Raw genomic sequence first — 17838 nt, 5'->3', positions numbered from 1 at the left:
TTGTACATGCGAATTAAAGCCTGACAAAGATGTTGCCACTGACCATGGGGCTCTCAAAGTTGCCATCCAAGAACAACTGAGGATCTTAGTGGAAAAGTACCAGGAGCAATCTCTTGGGGAGCCTTTTTTCCCTTAAGTGTGCAGCCAAAGACTGACTGAGTAACTCCATTCAAGCTGGACTCTTATACAACAGGAGAAATGAAGGATTTAATTGTTCTAGAACAGTTTTTTTAAATAGTGTGCCTGGAAGGGTGCAGACTTGGGTGTGTTGGCACCAGTCATTTTTATAACAGACAATGTAAGGAAGTGCTCATGAATATTGTAAAATATACAAAGCTATTTAGTCTGGTTGAACAGAGGAATTATTATTTCCTAGGCTGGCCTACAGGTCTAATGGCCGCTTTACACATTGCAGTGTGGAATCCGAGTTTGGGATTTTAGTTTAGCCTTTTGCTGTGGGAGCATGATGATCAAAGCCCCTAGAAGCGTTACAGCTCACATTTATCTCTTGCAACCCACCCTCATTAATGTAAAGGGAGATACAGGCAGGCTTCAATGGAAACCATGCACAGCCCACCTATTCCAGAGAATCCTAGCAATGCAGGATATTTGGGATGTACTATACCAAAAAGGGGAGAAATGAAGTCTCCCGGGGAACCCCAGAGGAGAGAAAATAATTTTCTAACAATGATTCTAACACAAGGGAAGTTCCAAAATATTTCAAACACCAAGATTTTAGGTTTGTTAAGAAAAAAATTACATTTAAATTTTTGCAAGTTAAAAATTAAATTTAAAAAAAAGTGAACTGGCCTAATAACATGATCCTGTTTCCAGATTTAGGGTCCCTGTAGCCCTGGGTATGGAGAACTTTGGACCACATAGGGGAGAGAGAGAGTGGGAAAGAACTGCTCCCACCACCCAATCTATATGCAATAATAATTTACAGAGTGACGCTGATGTAGGTCTGAGTGTGGGGTGTTCTCCCACCCACTCAGCAAACAGAAGAGCTGAACAATAGTGGCTGTCAGAAGAAAAAGGGGCAAAGGGTTATCAAGGGAAGAATAGTAGCATCATAATGAAAAGGTAAAAATCTCAGTACATTGTCTGGGCTTGTTTTCAGGTGGGGACCAGGCAAGGCAAAGCAGAAAGCTTGCGCAGATGTCTGTCATAAATAGTGATCTGTATATTCTGAAAAACGTCACATTGGGGGTTTTGGATAGCACTAACCAGGCAGTAAGTAGATAATCTGTATCAAAGGAAGGATTTCCAATATCCAAAAAACTATGCCATACAGAATGAAAATAAGAGATGTAGTACTAATTGAATACGCTTCTGGAAAAAAAGAGTTGGATGCCAGTATTTGTATCCTCCTCTCTTCAAGCCAGACACCAAAAGAAAAATGTTAATAAGGATCTAAAGAGACTCCAGATGACTCCAGAAATTCTCAAAAAAAACTATAAGTTTCCACTGTGAAAGATTCCCAAGAAGTGTGTTAAAAACCTAATTATACTTGTAGGAACAATTACAGTTCTGTACTGCAAGGGGAGCTGTTGGTTCATAATACTAAGATTGTGCATTAGCTCATCCACCAGCTTCTGTAACATCCACTTCCAGCTATAAGGAGTCATGTTTCAACACCTCCGATTCCCTGATGCTGACAAGCTAAACAACTTGTTTTGTCTCTGGGAGCTCTTCTCTGGTGATTAACTGCTTATAGTGAATACTAATTATATGAAAGTACAGTACTATAGAAATACTGTTTCCTCTACCTGCAGCATCACCATTCTCTTGCACAGAGAAGGTATACTGTTAATTCAACTAAAACCAACAAGATGACATTTTTCAGCACCACAAATAAATTAATCAGCCTCTTACTATGTTATTTCGAGACAGCAAAAGTTACTGACTAGCAAGAGTTTCTTTATCCTTCTGCCTGCAAAACAAGTTTAATGACAGATTATTGCACATTTGTAAATGCTTGTAACAGTCCTAGGAATAAATTTGCAACATGAAGCGTGTGAGAATTTGTGATCTGTTGGTGGTTATGGAGACTGAGCTGTATCCCCAATTCCCCAATTTGAACATTTACCCCAAATTATCAGTTCTTAGAAATTGCACCTCAGACTAAAATCTTTTCACCAGTGAGTCTGAGAATTTGTTTTCAATTTTAAATCTAAAGTGCTTGTTAAAATGCTAACATTGCAAAATTAGAAGCAATTAAACAATATAAGGCCATGAGTGATTAAATCTATCAAATAGAGTCAAAGCAGCTTAAGCGACTATTTAACTAAAAAGAAAAATATCACAGGCAACATTCAGGTGTCTTCATCAGGATAAAATTAGGAGATCATCCAAAACACAAAATCTGCTCATGCTGCCATGCAGGAGACCAAGTTTAGAAATGACCTCAAGATTCCAACTCCTCAGCCGCAAGTGCATTGTCTTTGGGAAGAGGAGAGGAGCACAGACAGTGCTGCAGTATGATCACTCTAAGCTTGTTGATTAAATAAGCATGACTAACAGTGGCTTTGAAGGGAGACAGTGTGTTCCACTTTCCTGACAGGAGAGAGACTGAAATCACAGTGGCAGTAGTCACTGGGCAATGGGTGACAAGATGTATAGATAAGGGAGAAAATAAACTATTTCATTGATTTCAGTCATTTTACGCAATGTTTTAAAACTGTTTCTTCCAGTGCAAACTGATTTTATGTTGGTTTTCTGTTTAAAAGATTTGATATCTTTTAAAAACTGTTTAAATTAGAAAGAAAGACAACGTACTGACTGTTTTAAATGTAAATTTTGACCTAATCATTGTGGATCAAATTCACCTCTGAAATAAGCAGGCGCAACTCAGCTGAAGTCACTGCAGTAGAGCCTACTTATTCCATGGCTGAATTTGATGCTGTAGCTTTAAGTTCTTTGTATTCATTTAAAGAAATCAAAAAAGAAAAATGGCCAGCAGGTTTCGTCAACCATGGGCATGATGCCAGGAGTCTAAAGATCAGACTCCTCCAGGCTGAGATGATATCATCTACTCCAAGGTCCTAGGGCTGACAGTGTCTGGAATATCAGAAAATTTACTAGTGAACACCCCAAATCATATTTTTTATGTTAAACATGATTATTATACTGACAGAGTACAAAATCTGTTTCAAAGATTCCACTTCATCCCTGCATTTTTTTTCTTTTACTATGTGTTTAATATATAACAACTCTTACCTAAAAAGCATGCCCTAAAGTAAAGCACTGGTACTTGGTAGCTGCTGGAATACACGACATGATACTCATAACGAATCACTTCTGATGTTGCACAGATTCCAGCTACTTGAGAATCATCCAGGGCTTCCTAAAACAACAAACATTAACACAGTACTTCAGTAAACTGGAGGCTTACCCATGAGGAGAAAATAAGGATTACCATTATAATAATTAATTTAATAAATATAAGGAGCAGACATGAGAGGGATTGTCCCTTACTGAACACTCATCAGTTGAGTCCTGAGGAAATAGTAAGACCAGAAAGGAAAACACGAAAGCCCCAATTCTGCACAGATTTACCTACATGCTTCACTTCACACACCATGAGGAATGTGTATATAGTTAAACCCATGTGTTAGTCTTTGCAGGATTGTGGCCTTAATTAATCCAGATTGCTTTTGTGAGACAGAGAATCAGACAAAAAAGCAACTGTGGAAAATCTTTATCACAATACTTTTAGCAATATGTTGGCTACAGGAGCTACTCCCTTCGTTACCTGTTGCTGTTGAAGATCATCCTACCAACTGAAGGTGAGGTTATAATAGATCCCTAAAGAATCTGGAGGTTTAAAACAAACAAAAGGAAGTATTTCTTCACATAACACACAGTCAACCTATGGAACTTTTTGCCAGAGGATGTTGTGAAAGCCAAGACTATAACAGGGTTCAAAAATTCATAGATAAATTCATGGAGGGTAAGTCCATCAATGGCTATTAGCGAGGATGGGCAGGGATGATATCCCTAGTCCAGGGGTCTCAAACATGCGGCCTGCGGGCCGAGTTATTTCCTGCGGCTTGCCATAGGAGCCAAGCTCCCCTCTGACCACAAGGAATAGTTACAGGTGTTTATATTTTATTAAACCCCTCTTCACATGACAATTTTTAAAAAGTTAATACATTGACTTTTAATAGCACAATATTACTCTTCATTTTTTTCATTTTTGACTGTACTTTTGCATCGTTGTATGAAAAGGTTCAAGTGATGCGGCCCTCGGGCTAATGTACTAGTCCTCATGTGGCTCTTGTGGTGATTTGAATTTGAGATCCCTGCCCTAGCCTCTGTTTGTTTGCCAGAAGCTGGGAATGGGTGACGGGGATGGAACGCTTGATGATTACCTGTTTTGTTCGTTCCCTCTGGGGCACCTGGCATTGGCAACTGTCGGAAAACAAAAACAATGAGGAGTCCTTGTGGCACCGTAGAGACTAACAAATTTATTTGGGCATAAGCTTTCGTGGGCTAGAACCCACTTCATCAGATACATGGAGTGGAAAATACAGGAGCAGGTATAAATACATGAAAAGATGTGAATTGCCTTACCAAGTGTGAGGTTAGTTTAACAAGACAATTCAATTGACAGCAGGATACCAAGGGAGGAAAAATAACTTTTGAAGTGGTAACGATCCATTGTCTACAGCCAAGCTCTAAGATACAACTGCATTTGCTCCGATCCCTCAGACAGAGACAAACACCTACAGGATCTCTATCAAGCGTTCTTACAATGACAATACCCACCTGCTGAAGTGAAAAAACAGATTGACAGAGCCAGAAGGGTACCCAGAAGTCACCTACGACAAGACAGGCCCAACAAAGAAAGTAACAGAACGCCACTAGCCGTCACCTACAGCCCCCAACTAAAACCTCTCCAGCACACCATCAAGGATCTACAACCTACCCTGAAGGATGATCCCTCACTCTCACAGACCTTGGGGGACAGGCCAGTCCTCGCTTACAGACAGCCCCCCAACCTGAAGCAAATACTCACCAGCAACTACACAACACACAACAAAAACACCAACCCAGGAACCAAACCCTGCAACAAACCCCAGTGCCAACTCTGTCCACATACCTATTCAAGGGACACCATCATAAGACCTAACCACATCAGCCACACCATCAGGGGCTCGTTCACCTGCACATCTACCAATGTGATATATGCCATCATGTGCCAGCAATGCCCCTCGGCCATGTACATTGGCCAAACCGGACAGTCTCTATGCAAAAGAATAAATGGACACAAATCTGACATCAGGAATCATAACATTCAAAAACCAGTAGGAGAACACTTCAATCTCCCTGGTCACTCAATAAATAAAAGTGGCAATTCTTCAACAAAAAGCTTCAAAAACAGACTCCAATGTGAAACTGCAGAACTGGAATTAATTTGCAAACTGGACACCATCAGATTAGGCCTGAATAAAGACTGGGAGTGGTTGGGTCATTATAAAACCTAAATCTAATTTCCCCAGTACTAATTTCCCCCTACTGTTACTCTTGTCAACTGTCTGAAATGGGCCACTCTCATTACCACTTCAAAAGTTATTTTTCCTCCCTTGGTCATTTTTCCTCCCTGCTGTCAATTGAATTGTCTCGTTAGACTAACCTCACACTTGGTAAGGCAATTCACATCTTTTCATGTATTTATACCGGCTCCTGTATTTTCCACTCCATGCATCTGATGAAGTGGGTTCTAGCCCACGAAAGCTTATGCCCAAATAAATTTGTTAGTCTCTAAGGTGCCACAAGAACTCCTTATTGTTTTTGCTGATACAGACTAACATGGCTACCACTCTGAAACCTGTCAGAAAACAGGATACTGGGCTAGGAGGATCTTTGGTCTGATCCAGTATGGCTGTTCTTATGTTCTTCTTTTCCAAAGGATAATTCACTGTATGCTATAAATTCTAAGTTACATTTTTAATAAGAGCTATTTTGCAAGAGGTTGTGTTGGTTAATAACACTTCTGAAGTTGAGACAATTTTCTTCCCCTCCTCTTACTATATGGTGCTAAATTCAACTTCAACTATAGATTGGGCTCCACCTCTTCTACTTGTTTATAAGCAGAAACATTCCGATACAAAAAGTAAGCTGGTAATTGGGAGCTCCTGGGAATGTATCTTCTTTTACCAATGTATGAACATAAGACATAATTTTCAAAAGGTGCTGAGCACCCATAGTTCTTATTGACTTTACAACCAATTGCGAAAGTTTATCACTCTGAAATTTAGGCCATTAACTTTTTAACCCTATTAAATAAGCTAATTAGATATACTGGAACAAATTTTCCAAGAATGCACATGCACTTGTTGCACATGCACTTGCACTTGTTGAGCCTTCAAAACCCTGAATTTGCAAACCAACTGTATGCCCCAAAGGGTAGGTATAGATGCACAAATATGGGCTTTGTGGGTGCACTAGTACCAACTAACTGTGAATATTTAGTTCTTTGCCCAAGCATAATGCCAAAGACTGAAAGGGAACAATGAAGAAACAACATTCTTTAACCCTCAAGTTGTTACAACATATAAGACAGTTAACGCTATTTTGTATTTTTTCTTAGATCCTTAACTCACCTTAATGCTTCCTCTGCCATGACTCAATCCAAGAGGGAGATGCAAGAACTGACAAACTATAAGGGTAACCATAGAGAACATACTATGACTTTTTGGAAAGCCTATGTAAGTTGATTTCATCCAAATAGTATTTTAGACAATCAGGTGTTGCTGATAAACAAGTGTACAAGACTGTGACTAGAGGTCCCAGATTCTGGATAGCCACATACCACTGTAGTTGGAAATAATGATAACACAATTTTAAACATTAAATTAAGGTATTTAGACAATCACACCAGCTCAAAAAACAACTGAATTATAATGGTCAATTGCAGAAAGCTTGATCTTAGTTTACCAAAAAACAGATACCTAAAGCACTGAGACTGAACATTAAAGGGAACTCTCTCTGTGGACCCAGCTTTTAAAATCTTAGGCAATGAGATATTAAAAACCATATGCCAGAAGGGACAACACTGATTACTGTTTTTGACTTCACCAATCAGATACAGATCTGTATGCTTTACCCAGTTCACATACAATAGACTAAGGACACAAATTTTCCCTCCTTCCCTCATAGGAATCCCACTGATCAGATATGATATTGGGAGTCAATACTATGTAAAAGATCTTTAGTCTAAGAAAGGTTGATATTTCTTTTGCCTAGTAAACTGATAATTCTTTAAACTGGATATATCTTCTGGGACAGTGCTTTGGTGAAGAGCATAAATGGGAAAAGTGAAGAAGAGAATGGAGGGTAGTGTCAGAAATTAAAAACAGCAACTAGGGATCAGCCCAAATCCCCTCAAATTTTGAGGACCTTTGGATTCAAATCTGAACCCAGACCCAAACTATATGACTCAATCTCTTCTTGAAGAAAAACTTAAAATGATTCTTTGTGAAGATATTAATGTTGAGTAGGTTTTTATATTATGGGTTTACGTACTATTTTGGCCATTAGACGATCTTGCTCTGAAACAGGACTGGATAATTTGACATATAGTGAAGTACTTGCTGAGTCACTTTCTTTTGTTGTCTGTGCTGTACTGTGCCAATGATAGTTCCAGTGCTGATACAAGTTTTTAAATATTATTCTTCCACCAAAACAGTTCGGTACATGCATGTACACTCTTGTGTGTGTGTATATGGAAAAACAACTAACAACATTTTAGTCATTAACATTATATTGATTTCTAATTTGGAATTATTTTTAAACTAGAATAAAAAAAAGTCACCCTCTCTTTCACCCACAAGCAAATGGAGAAATAAGTAACATCTTTACCAAAGAGCTACCTTCCTCAATGTGAATTCAGCAGAACAGGCCTCATGAACGTCCTGCTATCTTGGAAGTGGTGGGTTAAAATATGAGCAGTCTGTTGCTAAAAATTCTGCTTCTCGGGATTACAGGGAGTTCAGGGTTTGAGCAACCTCTGCAGAAAAACCTTAATTTTCTGGAGATGAACTGGATTAGGGAATAGAACAGTGAAGGAGTCAGAAGCTCTGATGACCCTGTTCCTCAAGAGGGAGGAGATGGACTATAAAAAATCTCCCTTGAGGACTCCTGGTGTTACTGGAGGGAAATTAGATTACAATATGCCTCTCTAAAGATCCTACTTCTCAAGAGACAAGAGCTATTTCATCCATCAGTGGCATCCCCAGAAGAGTCGGTACACCTCTGGAGAGGGTTAAGAATAGGGAAGAGCACGTTGTGCAAGCAGTCTTCTCCCGAAAAGCCTGGTGTTTTAGGGAGTTGGAGGTTGACCATTTCCATTCATGTTTTAGGGAGCTGGAGGTTCACCATTTTCATTTTGTATTAACCTGTTTTTTGCTTTTAAATGATAGTTTGGGCTGTGTCTGAAACAGGGAATTCAAAAGAGTGCAAAGCTTAAGGAAGCTTTGGAAGACAAAAATTCTCCCTCCTCTCTCATGTAACAAGCTGGAATTTGGTCTAGTATACGAAGCTTCGGTTATTCAAAATATGATTTTTGATCATTCAGATCTCTTTGCATGCTGTATATATTGTGACAAGTGGAATCACTGTTGTAGTCTGTATAGATGCACGGACACTTGAATCCTTCTTAGAGCTATTTCTAATCCCTTTTAATTTTGGTAAACAGCAGTGGCAGGACTTGTTACATAAAAAGATACAGTACCAACATGTAATCCTGTACTTTATAGTCTCTGTAAGGATGATGCATAGAATTTAACATGGTAAAGTAAATTTTGGCGCCTAAAACCACTGAGAGTGTCTCTTTAGCTGGTGAGTTGAGCTTTTGCTAAAGTCATGTTCTAGAATAAAATGAACTGGGTCTCTTTAAGATGATCTTTGGAGCATTTGAGACCCTTTTTGTGACTGAATAAAACTCACAAAGACTAAGAGAAAATTCCTTTCTCCCAACAGAAGGTAAGTCTGAGGGGTTTTTAAACAAATGGCCATAGCTTTTTGCATAATCGCTAACAGAGCCATAAATAATAGAAGGTATAACTAATACATAAAAATAAAATCCAGTTATTTTCACATAAGCCATGTGATAGCTTATTTATAGGTTGTTTTTTTAATTTTTAATTTGTTCCTTTCCTCGCTATATATACTGCTGTCCTGCACCCTTTGAGCTGTTAACAGTACTTTATGTACTATGGTATTATGACCGCTACGACGCAACATAAATAATTTACTCTTGAGCATTGATAGGTCATAACGTGCACAGTACCATTGCTCCAAAAATATTCCTGGAAATATAAATATAAAGAGGGTGAGTTAGCTCTGTTGTTGAATTGATGGATTTTGTTTAGATACTCACTATGGCAAAAAGATTTATCTGCACAATGGATAAAATGCGAATTTTATTAAAGTGTTATTAAATAGGGATTTCTGGCTAAATTGTAATTCCTAGAAAAATTACACAGCCACTTGATTTCTCAGTTCTTGTTTCTCCATAAGAATTTGCTTGCATGGCTGCTGCACTGCAAAGGAAAACTGAATCCAGGACTGACTGACTGTTTCCTAAACAAATTGGGAAGTTGTCATCAGGAAGCATCTGTTACTTTATTACTCTCACGAAAAAGCATTCTTGTGCTACCATAACGGTCTATTGAGCAGATGCTTTAAAGCACTATACCCACAGCAATGTATGTATAATAAAAAAGATAAGCAGCTACAGCCTAATTAATGATATTGGTTCCTTTATAAATGCATTCTTAGTAATTTTAATTGATCAAAAGTTGTCTTTGACATTTAGTTCCCTCTTCTACCCAATATATATGTTCAGTTCCTTTTAAATGATAAAATATTTATATCAATAGATAAGAATTGATGTTGCACATCATTCCAAAGGCAAAATAACACATTTCTGCTCTAACAAAAGATACTATTTTATCCCTTTGTGAGGCAGAAGACAAGTTAAAGATCCTGGGGGGTGAAGAATTTGTTTTTGACAGTATTTAATAAGAACTGTATCCATGAGAGGTAAGGCAGGTCATGTTGGGAGGATAGGCCTCAATGGGATGGGTAGGGTACAGAAGTTGATAGCATGAACTGAGAGGGAGACAACAGTTACACGATCAAAAGGGATCTGTCTTCCCCTCTCCCACCCACAAACACAAAAAGAGTGTGAGCCTGCAATCCTTGTCCCACCAATATTCCCTTTGAAATGCAGGATCAGGACATTTTTGGGAGGAGAAAGGGGAGAAAGTGCAGTGATTCCACCAAGAGCAGGCACATTTCTCCTTGTGATGAAATTACGGTTGCCTATCCTCCTAATTCCCAGGTTTATCATCTCCCACTAGTGCCATGACCCCCATGCCCTCCTGCTGTAGGTTAGCCACTTGGGAGGAAGCAGGGGAAAATGTGACACATACAGAGTTACTGGTATTGTTAGTTTAGTCATGAAACGAAAGATGAGATGCTTCCAGGACCAGTAACATAGGTTTTTTCAGTTGCTCATAATATGTTTGCTCTTGATATCTTACTGTTTTATGCTCTAACTCTGAAAACAAATGAATAATGTTTGTGGCTTCTTAATGTTTCTCCAACTCCGTGGTTCTCGTTTTTTCAAGTTTACTATAGTGAAACAGAAATGCTCTCATGGAGCAAATCCCCACCCAGCCTCCCAACCCCATGCTTTCCCTTTGATAAGTACAGTGCTTGGTCTCACAAACATGTACAACTAACATTCAGACAGTATTAATCAGATAAGATTAAATAAACTTTAACATGAAAGGTGCAGTTGCTTAGATAGATTCTATCAGGGATCTTGATTTCTTCCCCCTGCATGTTTTTTACATTTACTAGTACTGAGTCTCCCCTTGTTGACTGTAATCCCATCTGTTCTAATCTCCCCAGCTCACTTTGCAGTTTGGTTTTGCCCCTCTGTATGTTTACTGCTCTATGCAGAATCTCAAGGCTAACCCATCACAGACACCAAATTTCTGGGCCTGATTCTCCCCTCACTTTTTGTGGTGTAAATCAAGAGTAAAACTGGGGTGGCGGGGAATCAATGGAGTAACACTGTACACAACTGTAGTGAGATCAGAATCCAACCACTTGATAGCAGCCTCCCCAAAACCCCAACAAACATTTATGGCCTGAAAGACACACCAGATGACATCAGGAGAGAGTGTGACTCCTGACATCTGATCAGGAGTTCTTCCCAGGCTGGATGATACCATGAAAGCTAGAAAAACTGAATGATCTGTGCAGTTTGCAGAGCACAAATCTGAATTTCAGTTGTTGTTCAAGAAGTGACAAGGGGACCATCAAACTGAAGATCGTTCATCACAATAATGAACAGTGAGAAAAAGACCAAGACTTCCCAGGGCCTCCAGCACACACCCAGGGTAAGTTATTTTTATTTTAACACAGTAACAGGACTTCAGCTTTAGAAATTCCATGACAGCCACACACAAGAAGATAGGCCCAGGTTCTTCAGAGGACTGCACATCTGCATGAGGTCACTGTCCCCAACCTCTATTAAATATGTCTATTATAAAACCCAGTGGCCCTAATCAGACTTGGGGCTCCCTTTATGCCAGGTGCCACACAAACACACACACAAATGTTGTCACTACCCCGAAGAACTTACAATCTAAGATGACTGATGGACAAATGTGATTACCACATACATCTATTTTTACATACATAAATACATTGCAAATGTTCTTTATTGGAAATAGATAAAGGAAATGTCAGCTATCCCCATATGCTTTCCAACATAGCCATCATTAATTGACTGATTTCTTATAAGCTTTGTGGCAGAGGTTGGTGATGTGAAGAGATCTGAAGGAGGAAAGTATAGTGGTTTTATGGATTACATTCATTGAGCAGATCCATTCTCTGAAAGCGTTTGGGTGGCTATGGATCACCACTTCTATTTCTGTACCAAGCTTATGTATCTTCAAAATCTGTTGGCCTGCTGCAGACCTGGTTAAACATTTATAAGATGCTACCATACCCCTAACTGTTACTTAACATGAGCAAAAAATTGCCCCTTAAAAACAGTTTCTTAAGCATTGTCACTAACTGCTAAGTTCTCAGAATGATCACAGCTAGAAATGGATGAGCCCTTTTGAACTCAACAGTTTCCTTGGAAAGTTACGAAGTTGCCACAATTCAAATGTGAACTAATGTAGACATCCAGTGGATACCTGTGGTCATATAGATTCTTCATAGTTCAGCTCCCAAAGGAAATCCTTTTATAGCCTGTCAGTACTCTTGCTATACGCTTGTAAAAGAATCTAGTCATTATAAAAATGATTCACTTCCCTACAAAAAGATAAATGGGAAAATAGAGAATGCACCTTTTTTTCCCCATTCACAGCATACCAATAGGCAAAATCCAAGCATTCCACCCCCAAAGAATGCCATACATAAAGTTATAATAGTTTCTCATGTATTAACAATCATTTCTAATGGTTGGAAATTAGATTTGTCTTTTGATTGCTCTAAAACTGTTATCACAAGTGAAAAGCAGAATCTATTCAAGTGAAAGAAGCAATAGACCATGAAAACTTGCTCTACATCTAAACGAAGAGATTTCTTTCCAAATCTCTTTATTCTTTTTGTACTGTTATATTGAGGCAGAATTACAAATGTCTAGAATTTGTTGGATTTTTTTTTCCCAAAAGCTGAAATAAAACTTTTCTTTAAAAAATATACAAAATTCCACTTAGAGCCTTATGAACTTTACCATTTTAGGAATACAATGAGAATATTGTATTTAATATTTTGGAATGTTAGTAATTTTTAATTTTTTTTATAAATGGTACATACAAAACACGATAATCATCAGCAATATGAAAGCATCATCCAAAGATTTAACAACATAGCAGGACAAGTTGCAGATCTAGAGATAAAGATTCAGCATGGTTATTCAAGGTTCATAAAAACATACCAAATATATAACATACACTGTAGTTATAACCGCAGTTAGTTCCAGTGATGATTTAATTAAAATAAAAATAAAACAGCACAAGAGTATGTGTTAAATTCTGACTTAGTGACTTTCTCTCATGAACAAACAAACATAAACCAGGTAATACACTCTGACATATGCAATATTTTTCAGAAATGTCAGCAATTTACTGAAAATGGAAGCAAGTGGGAGAAAAAAAGAGTAGTTAATTACACTGCAGGAACCATAGTTCTTTGAGATGTTGTAGTCAGTGTGGATCATATTCTAGGTGCATATGCGCCTCATGTGTTCAACCTCAAAATCTTTTTTGAATACAGCATGCATCAGGGCTCTGTATGTGTCCCCATATTCATATAAAAGGCAGTGACCCTGACCCGCCCACAGTTCCCTCACAATTTAAAGCCTGTGTTAGCTGAGGATTTTGAAAGAATGGATGGAGGATGAGTTGTGGATCCACACTGACTACATCACAAAGAACCATAATTACTGTAGGGTAAGCAATTGTTGTTTCTTCTGCAAGTATGTGTCAGTATGGATCCCAGTGTAGAAGACTGGCAGGTAGTATCCTCTTCAGGATGGTGGTCATGAGGTGTATCACCTGCATCAGTTCAACAGAGTATGCAGTACAGCTCTCCCAAACTTTGCATCTGATCTAGCAGCCAAGCGCAGTACACAATGCTTGACAAACATTAAGAGGCTGCTCCCCATAGCAAACTTGCAGATTTTGGACACTGACATTTGGCACCACGCTGAGGATGCTACTGGAGCTCTGGTGTGAAAGGAACATCAGCCAGTGGCAACACAGTGAGATAAAACGTGTCATCCATTTTGAAAGTATTTAGGATTAAATGGCTTGATGTTTGTAGAGACCAGTTACAAATAGATGTGAGGACTATCTGAAAGATTTGGTCCTCTCAGTATGGTATTGAAGAGCTCTGAATATGTCCAAAGTGTACAGCTTCTTCTTCCCTTGCATAGAATATGGCTTTGGGAAGAACTCAGGTAAGTGGATTGATTCAAATGGAATTCCAAAACCACCTTGGGGAGGAATTTTCCATGATTTTGCAGTACCACTTAATCTCTATGAAACAAGGTATACAGAGGGTCTGCCATGATTACCTGGACCTTGCTGACTCTTCCGGTTGAAGTGAGGGTGATCAAAAATACCATTTTGAGAGTAAGATGGTAGATGGAGCAACCCAATCGGGACCCGTAAGTCTGTGAAAGATGACACTGAGGTCCTCTGCTAACACAGGGTCTCTAAACAGTGGGTAAATATACATAATACCCTGAGGACATTTGGATACCATTGGATGACAGAAGATCAAAAGTGAGTATTGGTGGATAATATGCAAATATTGCTGCCAGATGGATCTTAATCAAACTGAATGAGAGCCCAGAATGCATTAAGTGTAGCACGTAGTCCAGAATGTTTGGTATCAGGGTCTTCACTGGGTCTAGACCATGTTGGGCTACCCAGATCGAGAACCTGTTCAATTTAGGAAGAGCAAGTTTTCCTCATGGACAGTTTACAGAACCTTTTCATGGCACATAGCAAGCCAACATCCAGGCCATCAACTGCAGCAACCTTGGGTTTGGATGGAATACTTGACCATGATCATTCAACAGCTCTGGGAAGTTGATCAATGGTTGCATGGACATCTGCAGCAAGTCCACCAGCCAGAACTCTTTTGGCCAGTAGGAAGGTGTGAGACTGAGTCCCCCTGATCTCCTCTGTCTTTGGCAATCATACTGGGAATCACGAGGAAGGCGTAAAGAAGGCCCTGATTTTACTGTAGAAGGCATCTGGCAAAGATTCTGGGCTCATCATTGGGTATGAAATCACTGCATTCAGTAATGACCAGAGAGTGAGGGATCTGTCTTGAGATAACTAAGCCCTTGCAGTGGTGGAATCTATCCTGTTATGAACTCTTATCATCTGTGAAGGGCTGAGAGACTGTTTCTTGTAGTTCACCAAGAAGCCCAACCAAGAGAACACAGAAAGTGAAGCAGAGGCCTGATGTGATTTGCCTCCTGTCAGCCAGTCATCAAGATACAGGTAGATGTGGATGCCCTTCTTCCTCACGTGTACTTCCACCACAGTGAGGCATTTCAAAAAGACTCAGTGCCTTGGAAAATTCAAAAGGCAGCACTTTGTACTGACAGTGACTTGTGCCCAATGTGCATCTCAGATACTTCCATATCACCATCCTCCTAGCCCACAAGAAGTACATGTCCTGTCAGTTGAGAGCCACAAACCAGTCCTGAGCTTCGAGGTATGGAATAATAGAGGCAAACACTACCATTCTGAATCTGAGATGATGTATGCATTTGTTTTGTCTCCTCAGATCTAGGAAGAGACAAAGACCTCTTTCTTCAGAGTGAGGAAATATTGGGATTAGAAACCTCTTCTGACCCTGTACTCTTGTGGTACTCTTCTATGGTTCCTAGACAAAGTATTTAGGTTACTTCTGTTTTCATGAGAAGGGTCCATGAAGAGGGCAGTGAAGTGAATTAAATGGTGCAGCCAGAGGCAGCAATGTCCAAGACCCATTTGTCAGCTGTAATGTCCTACCAGATCAAATGGAAGGGAGTGAGGTGGTTTCCAAAGGTCAACTCGGTGGTGGTTTTAGCATGGCTCTCAACCATCTTGTTAACCTTACTGCTTCTGGCAGGGAGGTTGGTGCACAACAGAGGAAAAGGAGAATGGATGCCTCCACACATAGCAGAGTTGCCTTCTGGGTGAATACTCAGGCCAGCAACTGTGGGGAAAAGATGGTATCTCTGTCTCTGAGGTGACTGGTACTTGAAGGGCTTGCATTACTAGTGCTGCAGTATAAATGCCCAAGGATCTGAGTGTCTATCTGGAATGAGGGCAGGAAGGAATGGCAGATTGTGCAAGGGGCAACAACATGGGCAGTAAAGGCACCACTGGTGTTTGTCGTTCACAGAGGAGGAGTGTGGACATGAAGCACCGGTGTGAGGTTTTTTTAAGCTGACTTGTCAGGGACATAATCTTCAGGCTGGGAGATCTCACTAACAGAGGAAGAAGTCAGGAAACCTATTTACATAGAACACTAACACTACAAAAAACAAGAAAAAAATTACTATCTACAGAGATATACACAAGAAAGAATGGACAAGGCTAAGAACAGGGAGGAACAGGAGTTCCTACCCAGGGCATGTGGCAGTAAGAGAGAACTGGGGCAGCACTGACCCGCATGGCCTCTTATAGTCTCGGCTGCGCACACAAAAGCTACTCACAATGCATCTGCGGGTCAACAGACGCTGCTACAGAACTGTTCTGGCCCCAGCACATGGCACACATGCACACCCATATTTGGAATCCATATAGGGACCATCACTCGAAGAACAAGAATTATTATCCTTGCATTGAGAATCTCAGCAGAGAACCAATTCTGGTCCCACTGAATTCAATGGGTAGTACTGAAATCAGAGGGAGTAGGATTGGCCCTTAGACTCCTTTCATTTTATGCAGAAAAATGCAGATCCACTTTAACTTCTCAGGCAAAAAGCTATGTTAAAATGGAGTTAAGACTGAGAGTATGTATCAGTAACTTAAGGGGAAAAAGCATCACAGGGTTGATGTAAATTACAAATCCAGGAAATTCGGAGTTAAAGAAATTGATGCTAAGAAGAGGAGAGGCAGGTAGAGCCCAGTCCTAATATCTTTGTGCTATAAAGAGTCCCTCTGCACTCTTCTGTCAGCGCTCCCACAACATGCAGTGGAGCACAGGCAGCACTGATATGAGATGCCTTTCAAGTATTGATGCCCAGCCTAGTACGCAGCCTTGGAATCTTTAAGGAACAGTGAGAGTTGGGCCAAACTACCAGTGAGACCAACAATCTTTCATACCCTTGACTCATTACAATCAACAAAATTGTTGCACGCTAATTCTCTGTAGAGGAAGAGTGGTGATTGGTTGAGTTACCTCTCATGTCACAGTGGCCCCATTTATGAGTTAGCTGTGCTGTTGATCTGAGCTTGTTGGTAGCCTATATAATCACAGCAATTAGAAAAAAAAAACCTTAACACTTTGTAATTAAGCTAATCTAATTTATTCAAATACAGCCTATGCACAAGATTTCAATTAATTCTAACTATATGGAAAGTTTGAAATGTGTGTGTTAATCCCTTATTTAGATCATTTGGGACAAACAAGGGACCAAAACAGATGCTCAGTTTCTTAAAGGACTCCATTGTAATTATTTTAACTAATAAACTAAATATTTACTTATAAATTCTCAGAAAATTCATTCTGTACTCATAGGGTAAGTGCTCTAAGTGTAGGGGGGATATATTGTACTTTTCACAGAATCATAGAAATGTAGGATTGGAAGAATCCAGTCAAGTCCAGTCCCCTGTTCTGAGGCAGGACAAAGTAAACCTAAATCATCCCTGATAGATATTTGTCCAACCTGTTGTTAAAAAAATTAAATTGATTTGCCATTATTTATTCTTGACAAATCCATGGTGGTTATTCCTTATAACCCTATTATTCTCTAAGTGCTTAATTGTTTAATTATTTGTTTTAGTATTCTTCCAAGTACGAAAGTTAGGCTGAACGGTCTATAATTCTCTGGTTCCTCTTCATACCCTACTTTAAAGATAGGTATTATGTTTGCCATTCTTCAGTCCTCTTGGATCTCACTCGTCCTCTGAGTTCTCAAAGCTAAGTGTTAACAGTTTTGAGATTGCTTCAGCTAGTTCCTTAAATACTCTAAGGTGATTTTCAACAGGCCCCACCAACTTCAATATATCTAACTTATTAAAGTATTCTTTAATCTGTTCTTTCCTTGTTTTGGCTTGGTTCCTTCCTCCT

General features: G+C 39.5%; 1 protein-coding gene across 11 annotated transcripts in view; it reads right to left on the bottom strand.

The window, feature by feature from the left end:
* Nucleotides 1–17838, bottom strand: part of ATG10 (autophagy related 10) — a 144578-nt gene that overhangs the window by 45962 nt on the left and 80778 nt on the right. For all 11 annotated transcript variants that reach the window (XR_005225996.2, XM_043546812.1, XM_043546814.1 and 8 more), the window contains exon 4: nt 3220–3346. Coding sequence is in view for 10 of the 11 variants with exons in the window: in XM_043546812.1 (XP_043402747.1) it covers nt 3220–3346 (127 nt within the window). In the remaining variant the exon portion in view is untranslated. The remainder of the gene's footprint in view (nt 1–3219; nt 3347–17838) is intronic.

This window comes from Chelonia mydas, chromosome 5 (assembly GCF_015237465.2).
Source record: "Chelonia mydas isolate rCheMyd1 chromosome 5, rCheMyd1.pri.v2, whole genome shotgun sequence".
In the NCBI taxonomy this organism is placed as follows: domain Eukaryota; kingdom Metazoa; phylum Chordata; order Testudines; family Cheloniidae; genus Chelonia; species Chelonia mydas.
This window is presented reverse-complemented; position numbering and strand designations above follow the sequence as displayed.